This window comes from Gymnodraco acuticeps, unplaced genomic scaffold, assembly GCF_902827175.1.
Source record: "Gymnodraco acuticeps unplaced genomic scaffold, fGymAcu1.1, whole genome shotgun sequence".
NCBI classification, from domain to species: Eukaryota; Metazoa; Chordata; class Actinopteri; order Perciformes; family Bathydraconidae; genus Gymnodraco; species Gymnodraco acuticeps.
In genome coordinates this window covers 2572366-2583475 of record NW_022990947.1, presented here as the reverse complement: position 1 = coordinate 2583475, position 11110 = coordinate 2572366, and the positions used below count along the sequence as shown (strand labels likewise).

Below are 11110 nucleotides of genomic sequence, written 5' to 3'. Positions count from 1 at the left end.
ATTCCTCGTTTACCATTAATCCGCTCTCAATAAATTCCGTCACATATTTCTGGTCTTTCAAAAAGACCACGACCGCTTTGTTCATGCGGGAAGCATAGGAGATGTTTACATGACCGACCTGCTCCCCCACAGCCAGCAGCACCTGCTACACTGTGCTTGCGGCCTGAGCCACCAAACGCACTCCGTGTCTCAGAGACACCGGCGGCGCCCCGAAGGACGCCATCCCCGCCACGAGGCACGGAAAAACACTCACGAAAAAGTATTAACCGTACTTGCAAAGAGTACAAATATCCCCACGTAAGATCATACAGTTAAAGAAACGATTGAAACGGAAACAAACGAAATACAAGTGAAAATCCCTCTTCCCTCTTCAAAAACACACCTCCACCACAGAAGAAGAAGAAGAAGAATTAGTGATGTGTCGGTCGCGAACGAGCCGGTTCAAAGAGCCGGCTCTTTTAAGTGAACGACGGGAGCCGGCTCTCGCCCGCGAACGAGCCGTTTTTTGTTGTTGCGGAGGGATCTAAATCGGCATGAAGTCACATTATGCAATGTGCACATTATCCCGCTTATTACATGGCCACATTCTCAACAAAGTAACGACATGACTCCCAATATTAATTGAAATGCTTTTATGGATTTAGAAAATGATTTTATTGATTTAAAAAATAGTTGTATGTATTTATTTAAATTGACATGCATCCGCTAAGAAAAGCAGTCCGTTGTTACTGTTTGAACTAACGTAGCAACGGCAGGAACTGCTTCGATAGTGTTTTTGAGGAGCTTTTTGATTACAGATTTGAAAACATCGTTGCTTGCTTTAAAAGTAGCACAATTCATGATGTCAAACCTTGGAAAGTATCTAGATATCCCTGCCCTAATATGCCAAAGTAACTGGCAACTGAATATGTGTCGCCGTTTGATGTCTATGTCTGGGCCGCTGCGTAAAAAGGAGGGTTTCTGCCCCGTTACTTCTCTTCTTACTTCTATAAGAATAAAACACGGAGGAGGGAGATCTCTTTTTCTCCCCCTCTTCTGAGAGCCCATCAGCTGATCTCAGAGCACGCTCCCCTCTCCTGCAGGGGGGCGTGGTTGGTTTCTATAGCTAATAGTTACTGAAATAGAGCCCTGCTGTTTTGTCAGGGCCTTTTCTTTAAATATAATTTTAAAATGTCGATACAGTAGCCCCTTTTTTAAAATAGCCTAGTTTTTATAGGTGTTGCTATCTGTTTTGTGTAGCGTGGTTCTACAAGCAAGTCAGTGCATTCATTGGGTGGTATCAGAGAGTTACAAGGGTCTGTAAATGCAATGAAAACATTTGGCCACAGTAAATCATTTAAATTAAACATGTAATTTTCACTTTTGAATACTTCAGTACAAAGGATGTATTGAATAATTTAAGTGATATATGTGTACACATATACATCATTAATTAGTCAAAACAGGGCTACATTTGATTTAATTAAAAGGTATAATATGTGGTAAACTGAAGAGCCGTTTGGGAGCCGAAAGAGCCGGCTCTTCTTGGTGAGCCGAGCCAAAAGATCCGGCTCACCAAGAAGAGCCGGAATTCCCATCACTAAGAAGAATAGCTTGGTTTCAGTCACGTGACTTCTATGACGCGCGAAATTCAAGTAAAGGTCAGGAAGTGAAAACGCAATCATTCATCAACGCAGGAATCATGGAGGACACCGACTATGTCAAACAATTAAATGAACCTGCACGCCGCAGATATCGTGAAAAAATCACAGCACACATCGGATACGATCCGTATCAGCTGAAAAAAAACGACTTTTCTCGTGATTTATCCGATTTGCCCGCTGTCCAGGCGATGGATATCACCCGCTACCTCGTCCTTCATACCTCCTACTACACGGCTAGCCAGATGAAAGCGTATAAAAGCCTGGAAGCTTTCAACTACTTCGTGTGTGGATGGGTGAATGACCTCGGCACCAAAGAGGCATTAAACAAATGTCGCCTTGTTTTTGCCCGGGTGAGTGTTAACTACCTATACCTTCTTACCTCTAAGTAGCATTATTAGGAGACATCTAGCTAGCTAACTTTAGCTACATGGACTCATGTAAGGCAGTGTTACGGCTGTTGCCTTGCCTTCAGCATTAACTGGCCTGTGAGTGTGTTGTGTGTTTATATGTATGTTTGTTATGTGTTTAGCTTAGGATATATTGTGTTTTGTGTGTATAGACAGCTCAGAGCCTTTGAACAGCCTGCACGTTGTTTATATCACTCTATGTTGAGGTTAATATTAAAAACAACCTCTTTACCAAGACCATCTGGTTATGTGTTGCTTGTGATGTTGTTAAATGTATGTTACCAACTCGCAAGTTGTGAACTGGAGCTTCAATTGTGTAGGTCCACCATTCCCAGAGGTCTGGAGAAACACCATTTAAAAACGTGGATTGTAGCTAAAGAAGATGGAGAGGTTGTTACAGCACACTGTAACTGTATGGCTGGGTAAGTCATAAAATAAATATCCCAACCCAAAGCATATTTGACACAACACTTAAGCTCAGACAAAATAATGCCTGCTATAATATTCATGTTATACCATTACTAGCTTTTACGATCAATCTAGTTATTCTAGTATGTCTCTGTCTATACAGTTTGTCAGAATCCTGCTCACATGTTGGAGCAGTTCTGTTTGCAATCGAAGCAGGTGTGAAGATGAGAGAGACTGCATCCTGCACCACTGAGAAGTGCAAGTGGCTAATGCCATCACATGTCAAAAAGGTATTCAGACCCCAGTGGTCAGTCAGCTGTTCATGCAGTCCTTGCCTGTCTCATTGTTACACTGCACCTACATGTATGTTCACATACATGTTGGTCTGTCTCTCACATGTGCAGATTCCTGCTGCTCCAGTTGCGATGATAGACTTTTCATCCGCAAAATCCAAAAAGCAAAAACTGGATGATGCCATTGCTGGAAGGACAGGTGAGAAGCACACATTTCAGCGTCCCACAGTCCAGGGTTCAAAATTGGAGCGAGGATCAGAGAGGTATATGCAGTTTTTCAAGACTTTGAGCAGAAATTCCCCAAGAAGTGCTGCACTGATGTCCAGGGAACCATATTACAGAGAATTTGTCCCTAAATCTGTGAGCAAGCTACCTAAACCACTACCTCAGTATGGAACACCAGAGATGCTACAGCTATCCCCAACAGAGTTGCAGAATGCATGCCAGGACTTCAGACAGGAAGAGCTGACACAGCCACAGGTCCAGGCAGTAGAGGAGGAGACCAGAAACCAGAGCTTATCAGCAATATGGTTTAGCCAAAGAGCAGGAAGGATCACAGTCTCAAGACTGAAGAAGGTTCTACAGACTAGTCTTGCACAGCCATCAAAGTCCTTGATCAAGTCCATATGCTACCCAGAGGCATACAAGTTCTCTACAGCTGCAACAAGGTATTTATTAGGGATTAGGGAGCCAATCAGAAAAGCAAACTGTATACAGTTTTTCTCAGACGCGGAGGGATACTGACTTGTTGTGAAAAGTAACTTACAATTCTACCCGTGGTATACGCTGATTAGATCACGTATATCAGTAAGTTACAGTACAAGTAACTTATAACTAAATTCATTATCATTACAAAACAGGATTCACAAAATAGTCAATGCATAAAAATACTGTGTGTGTGTGTGTGTGTGTGTGTGTGTGTGTGTGTGTGTGTGTGTGTGTGTGTGTGTGTGTGTGTGTGTGTGTGTGTGTGTGTGTGTGTGTGTGTGTGTGTGTGTGTGTGTGTGTGGGTGGATGCAAATACGAGGCAACTGCCCGAAAGCAGTATGAAGGAGTACAAAGTCTGCACCACCAGGGTTTCAGCTGTAAAGACAGCGGGCTTTGGCTGAACCCTCAATGGCCATACATAGGAGCGTCGCCAGACGGATGTGTCACGTGCACCTGCCATGGAACTGGTATCTGTGAGATAAAGGTAAGTTATTTGTTCAGTATTGTGCTACAGTAAAGCGGGTAAGTATAGGATTGTGACGTGATCCTGAGTCTGGGGATCCTCTCCCAATACATTTTGAGCTGCAGACACTTATTTACAGTACAATATATTACTTTTCTTTTCATTATACTTTTTGTGCCCACACAGCAAACAAGAGGAGGCCAATATTCGCCTGTGTGCTGGAGAACAGGGCTTCTGTCTCGTCAACGATGGGGGCACTGTGAAGCTGGACAGGAGACATGCCTACTACCATCAAATACAGGCTCAGCTCCACCTCGTTGATGTTGACTACTGCGACTTTGTTGTCTGGACTAAAAATGACCTCTTTGTAGAGATAATTGTGCGTGATGTGGACCTGTGGGACAACATCATTCCCAGAGTTGAGCGTTTCTTCAGACTATGTGTTCTCCCTGAAGTGTTGGGACAGCAACTTACAAGGGGAAAGGTAAAAGTCATAAAGAGTTGGTGTGCTCATTTTTTTCCACAAGAACATGTTAGTGCATAACTATCAGGTGACTAAAAGCCTCCTCTCCCTGTCTGCTGTTCCATTTTTCAGTTTCAGTTGCAAGATGATCAGGAGGGAGAGAAGGCGTGATTACCAGCACCTGTGGTCTGTCCTGGTCCCGGAAGTTGTGGTTCTCTCCTTGTTGCATTATTATTACGTGCCGTAGTGGGTGCTGGTGTTTGGGTGTGTGTGGGTGTCTTTTTCTCTCTCCCTCTGATCTCCCCAGGTGCTCCCAATCTCCAATCAGCGCCTCCATATAGGACATGAGGAAGGTTGCAGTTGCTCTCCCCTTATCTTAAGCTTTGTTTGACAAGTTGGCTGGTGAGCCCTTTTTCGTTGTGTTAATTAAAAGACCACTTTATGGCGTCAGAGATCAGTTTCCTCTCCTTTTTCTCTCGGCCGGTTATGTTGTGTGTCGCTACTTCCCTTTGTACCCCTATATTTACAAGGGAACGTAACATTTGCACAGTGGCAGCTCTTTAACCTGCATTACAGCACCTTCATATTCACTGACCACACTCACTAGAGGAAGTAGGGCTGTGGGATATATTGCTATTGTAAAAAAGATGTTTACTGAAAAGATTAAATGATACTAAGACTGAATAATACATGGTTTCTTATTTACATTTACAATAACCCTCAATGGCCATACATGGGAGCGTCACCAGACCAATTGTCATCTCTAGAATATTGTTGAATGAATTAAGCCTGAATGTAGATGAAAGTTGTATATTGAGTAGGGCTACACAATTTTCAACACAAAAAGATGTTTACTGAAAAGACTTGAACACAAGATGTTTGAACACAAAAAGATGTTTACTGAAAAGATTAAATGATACTGAATAATACATGGTTTCTTATTTACAAGACTACAGCTCCATGCTCCATGACTTTACTCCAATGGGACGACAGACACTGACAGATTAGACAAGGCACAGCAAATAACCCCAATCTTGTCAATTAATGCTAGTGCCTCACCTGGTTTTGTTAGCATGTGCTCTATGGGCACAGCCCTGCTTTGCAGAATCTGATATTTTCTTCTGACTAATCCTATGACTCTTTCGACATGAATACGCACATTAGCTATTTTTCTTGTCTCTTCCACCTCGTATGCTGACAGCTGACTTTTCCCCCTGGTGAATGCAGGCATCTTTAGTGAAGCACAGTAAAATCCCACACTATCGGCAATATCGAACCCACGGTCTGCTAGGACAATATCTCCAGGTAACAGGTTTTTTAGGAGCCCACTCTGTATTGTGATCTGTTTATCACTAACTCTTCCTCCCCAGGCACTAGATATGTAGGTGACATAGCCTTGGGGAGCAACACCAATCAGAAATTTAACAGTATGGTGATGCTTGTAGTTGGACCATGTTTGTGCTCTAGCTAGTAAATTAGAGGGCCTCTCAATAAAAACTTCAAAACAGTCAACAATCACAGCAACTCTACATCCAAATGCCTGTCTGAATCCCATTGGCATTGTAGCTTGAAGTACATGTCGCTCTGGCCACTCAATTATAAATGCTGTACTCTCGTGAAGTATGTCAATTAACTTATGCCAAATTCTAGAAGCAGTGGAGAGAGAGATGTTGAACCTGAAAGCCAAATCTTTCAGAGGGAGATTTAGTCTCAGCCTCAGCAAAACTAAAATGAACTGTTCAAATTTGGAGAGCACAGACATAGGGCCACAGGTGATGTAGGCAGGCTTGGAATTTCGTCATTTTAGGGGCAAGGCCATTTGGCCTTCCCGTTCACATTTTTTTCAAGGGCACAAAGGCCACATGACAGGGCACAAAGGCCACATGACAGGGCACAAAGGCCGTTTGGTTAAATTACGCTGGTCAATCAACATGACTGAAAAGTGTAGCACTAACGTCAACACCAGTCGTTTTACAAATGGCTGAATAGCAATAGTGTTTCTTTAACGTATACGTTAAGTTCAGCCATAAACCACATAAGTCAGTCATGTATTATATCAAAACCGCTTAGCAAGAAAAATACTAGATTCAAAGGTGACAGCTATCTGCTAGCTTGTAGAAGCAACACTAGATGTAGACCCCTTGAAGGGAAGACGTTAGCGCTATCCAAACTAGCTAGCTATCGCTAGTTTTCATGACAAAATGTAACGAGTCGACTTTAAATAGGCTAATACAATGGTAATTACCTATCAATAGTACTTTCTATAAACACGTAAATGTTAAGTCCTTTCAAATACTACCACATACTTCAGTTAAATCATATCAAAACAGCTTGGTCCGCTTGCTTACCTGTGCTTGTCTTGCTCCCGCGGCTGAGGAGGAGGCTGTCGGGCCCCTACAGGCATTTCTGACGGAACAATCACAGCAGAGCAATCGCTCTGATCCACAGGCACGGGACTATCCTACTGCGCGCACTAATATGACTTTACTAGCGTTGTTTACACTGGAACTTTTGACAGGGGCACCAAGGCCACTTTGGCCGTGAATTGCATTTTTTTTCACAGGGCATCACGGCCAAAGTGCGGGGCAACGACGGCCATGGCCGTCGTGGCCGTCGTGAAATTCCCACCCTGGATGTAGGGCTCGCACAGTTGAAAAACCTGAAGTAAAACTAAGAAGTTGGGGAGCCCGGTGTAAAACTTTGTTTTCTCTTCGTTGTTCTCAAAGGACTCCTGGTTGAACTTTGTGTCCAGTGCCTTTGTCCGAAGATCTCCCAGCTCTGTTGTGTTCTGTCTCAGAACATCCTCCATCCTCTCGATGTCCTCCATCATTAAATCAGTCTGGCATCCTGCATCTGCATACAATATAGCAGTAGCAAGCATAATTAGTTATTTAAAATAGTCAAATATGAATGTGACTTTTTGTGAAGTTATCTTTTTGACAACCTTTTTACAGACATGCAAGTTCTCTGTTCCAATTATTGCAGATTCTCAAATTAGTGCTCTATTTTCTAAACCTAATTCAAAGTTTGCATTGATTTTCTGACAATCACATTTGTAATATTTAATAATAATGCTGGTGGTTAATTTACCTTGTTGGTCATTTAATATCCCACTGGTGTCCTCTGGTTGTGGGCTGTCAGACGGGGGCTGCGTCGGTTCTGGGCTCTCGGTTGTCTGCAGGAGATCCAACAAAGCCTCTGCACATTCTGATTGTCTTTGTTGGTCTTCCTTGAGCTCCATCCTCTGCTCTCGTCGAAGAGATGCCTCTGATCTGGGCTTACTTGTTGTGTGGTAACCGAGGCTAACAGTTGGAGCCCAGTCTACCGACTCAACGTCACCCAAAGCGCTAGGGCACCCTAAAAAGTCCCAACAAAGTCCATATTAGACTACAGGTAACTTAAACATGATCAGTATTACTAAGTAAATACGCATTTAACCACAACCCAATAATACCAAACAAAGCCACAAAAACCAAGTTAGCTAATACCTCCGATGAGGTGGTCGCTGCAGACCCGTGCATTAGACGACTCTGCTCCTCCCGACCGCAGATGTAGGTTTGAAAGCCATTTTTCCGGCGTTCTTCGGTTAGCTTCTTAAATTGCTCAGCTTTATGGACGACAACCTTCGGCACTCGGTAAAACCTCTTGTTTTTCTCTCGGCCGGATCGATTGGAACAACCGTAAACTACACAACACACCGGCATTTTCACAATGGTAACAGCAGCTAGATCCTCTGTAGAAAATTACTTCCTGACCTCCAATGGAATTTTGCGCCAAAGGAACGCAACGGTGTGACGTCACGTGAAACCAAGCTATTCGGGTAAATAATATTAATAGTGTCTCTCCCATAGACTGTATATATAAATGGACGTAGGGTCTGTGACGTCACCCATAGGATTCTGCAGAGTTGCCGTGAAGCCCTTAGTAGGCGGAGTCGGCCACTAACGGCTCGACAGTAGGCTTGTTTGAGACGCGTTGCGGCTCGCCTCGAAAGTAGACGAGAATAGCCGATCGCAGCCGGCGGAGGTCTCAAAAAGCTCGCCTGAAGTCGGACAGCTCGGAGTCGGCTTCGTCTTCTTCTTCTCTCCGTTTTTTGGCGGATTGCAAACAGCTTGACTCCGGAGTCGGCTTGACTCGGTTTGCATTTATAAAGAATGCACACATGTGTTTAATCGTTAATGTCAGATATGTACTAAGTAAATACATTTGTTCCTGCTCAAGATTAGATTCAACTTTATTGTTATTGCACATATTACAGTTACTGAGACAACGAAATACAGTTTAGCTTCTAACCAGGTGCAACAAGCAGTAAAGTGAAAAGTAATGTACACAATAGACAGAATAAAATATAGAATGAATTGAATGATGAATAAACAGTGAGGGGTATGAATACACTAGATATCAGCCTGTGAGCAGTATGAACAGTGTGTATGAATATGCTAAGATATATAAAGTATGAAAACGGTAAGCAGTGCAAGTATAGTATAAAATATATAGATATTAATTTCATGATGATAAACATTGGAACAATGTGGAACAATGATGAAAAATGGGAATGGATGTGGCGACGTAAAACGGACACAAAACAACAACAAACTTTTGCCGAGCCAATTGGAGAGTTGCATCAGCAGCACGTGGTAAAAACCACCAATGAGCGCTCAGCTCGAGATACCAGCGAGTCGTTTCCCATCAAGCATTTAGCTTCCGCAGCCCGTGAAGAGGAACTGCGCCACCTCGCCGCGCCTCGCTCTCAAGGCTGCGGGCGTCTTTGTCCCGCGAGATTTCAACGTCTCATGTAGGCGAGCCTCCAGAGCAAGTCGGACAAAATGACTAACCATCATGCAACGCACTAGCAAGACGTTGATCGCAACTGCGCAGGTCTCGCTTGTCTCAAACAAGCCTAGTGTCGTCAGAGTCTAACTCCCGCCTTCTCCAAATAAGGGCAAAGAGGCGGAGCTGAGGCGGAGCCGAGGCGGGACAGGGCGGGACCTGCTGCCAACGAGCGTGACGTTCGAGTCCTAGCTCAGGCTAAGAAGCTAAGCTAACATGCTCTCAGTATCAATCGAATGTAAAACATGATTGATGAAAGTAGTAAATCGGTCAGATTTGACCCGAAGACAACAGGAGGGTTAATGCCATATTCACTTAGTAACGCATGAACAACTTTTACAAATATTTCTACAGGGTTGCCAACTCTCACGCATCTGGCGTGTGACACATGCTTTCACTCTCAATCTCACGCTCTCACGCTGCCCAAACTATTCTCACGCCAAAAAACAAGAATACCGAAGACTAGAAACGGTTTTGAAAACTGTTGTGACGTAGTGATCGTCTTCTCAATAGAACATCTTTGATAATGTCTTCTGGCCAATCAGAATCAAGATAACTACGTGGTGTTGTTGCAGGAAGTCCCGACGGAGATTACTTTTGCTGTAGTACATCTCTATACGTCGATACAACATTACGTGTTGATAGAAATCAACACGTAATTAAATAAGACCCCACGGTTTGATGATTGATAGGTGTGTGGGCTGTCTTTCATTTTGACACACAGAACAATGGGGGCTATCCACCCTTATCCACAATGTAAAGTCATTCACAGCCTCTTCCCTCTTCTCTCTGTGAGGAGCAGCAGGTTCAGCTTTCAGAACAAGGTAACAAAAAACTAAAATGGCATTCATTTTTTTAAACATGTCGTGTAGTAATAGATGTATTTATTTTTCTTCTCAAGAGAGTACCAGAATGTGTATTTTATGTTAGTATTTCAAAAAATCTCCTGGGGGACAATCCCCCCAGACCCCCTTCAGGGGTTGTGTTTTCAGCATGTCAGCTCTTTCACTTGTGGGGAAATTGCAGGATTGGCTCCAGGTCGTCCTTTTTATTTACTACAAGACAAATGTGCCTTTTTATTTCATACATTTCAATTTGGATTGAGACAGGGAAATAATCTAAACCTCACGCGTGGCGTTTCACTGTCAAGGGGAGCGTGTATGTAATTACATTTCAAATACTGATTTGAGCCCCACCACTGTATGGGTTAGCCCTACCATAGATTACCCAACACACATACTCTCTCGCAACTGCTGACCCGTATTGCGCATGCGCAGATCTAAGATCCAGTAGAAATGATAAAAAAGTAAAAGTCTGCTGCTTATTGTTCTACTAGGCCAAAATAGAGTGTGTTAATTAATATATTTAGCAGTTTGGAGTAAGTCTGTAGATGTGTGTGTGTGTGTCATGTATAGGCCTCTCACGATAATTCATTTTGTTGGACGATACATTTTCCCGGAAATTATTGCGATAAACGATAATATTGTCGGCACCGTTGTATGACCATTTTAGACCACTGACATGATGATAATATATAATAATAATTCAAGTACATCCTTTCAAACTGCTAGACACATCCTCATGTAAATGGAAATGTATCGAGTTCATTTTTATTTATCGTACGATAAGTCAATTAGTTGCTTATCAGGCACACAATAAAACAGTGGAAACAAACATGTGTTTGACTTTCATTAGTGAATGAAACTGTGTGCCGTTTATAGTCTGTGTCCAATATTGTGTATTTGTATATATTGTATATCCTATATGCTAAGGTCCCGCTGCTGACACGATAGCAGTCATTTCGTGCGCGTATGTGTAATTAAACCCATGATATCAAAATCTCACTCCAGCCAGGTACCCAAAGTTGGCAACCCTGATTTCTATATAGTCTGTGT

At 42.9% G+C, this 11110-nt stretch overlaps 1 protein-coding gene across 1 annotated transcript; it reads right to left on the bottom strand.

Annotated features, from left to right (window-relative positions):
• Positions 1–5353: 5353 nt before the first annotated feature.
• Positions 5354–8146, bottom strand: LOC117558574. The gene is made up of 4 exons (XM_034234833.1): positions 7874–8146; positions 7476–7742; positions 7021–7238; positions 5354–6162 (listed from the first exon to the last, which is right to left on the bottom strand). The coding sequence occupies exons 2-4, from the start codon at positions 7624–7626 to the stop codon at positions 5359–5361; spliced, it is 1173 nt and encodes a 390-aa protein (XP_034090724.1). The 5' UTR covers positions 7627–7742; positions 7874–8146; the 3' UTR covers positions 5354–5358.
• Between the last annotated feature and the right edge of the window lie 2964 nt (positions 8147–11110).

What these genes read in the sequence shown, in the direction of transcription:
- LOC117558574 (XM_034234833.1), bottom strand. Translation starts at nt 7,626, where the DNA reads ATGGAGCTCAAGGAAGACCAACAAAGACAATCAGAATGTGCAGAGGCT. An exon ending in GATATTAAATGACCAACAAG is followed by an intron (nt 7,239 to 7,475) that starts GTAAATTAACCA and finishes TATTGTATGCAG; the next exon opens with ATGCAGGATGCCAGACTGAT. An exon ending in TTCAACTGTGCGAGCCCTAC is followed by an intron (nt 6,163 to 7,020) that starts ATCCAGGGTGGG and finishes AAGCCTGCCTAC; the next exon opens with ATCACCTGTGGCCCTATGTC.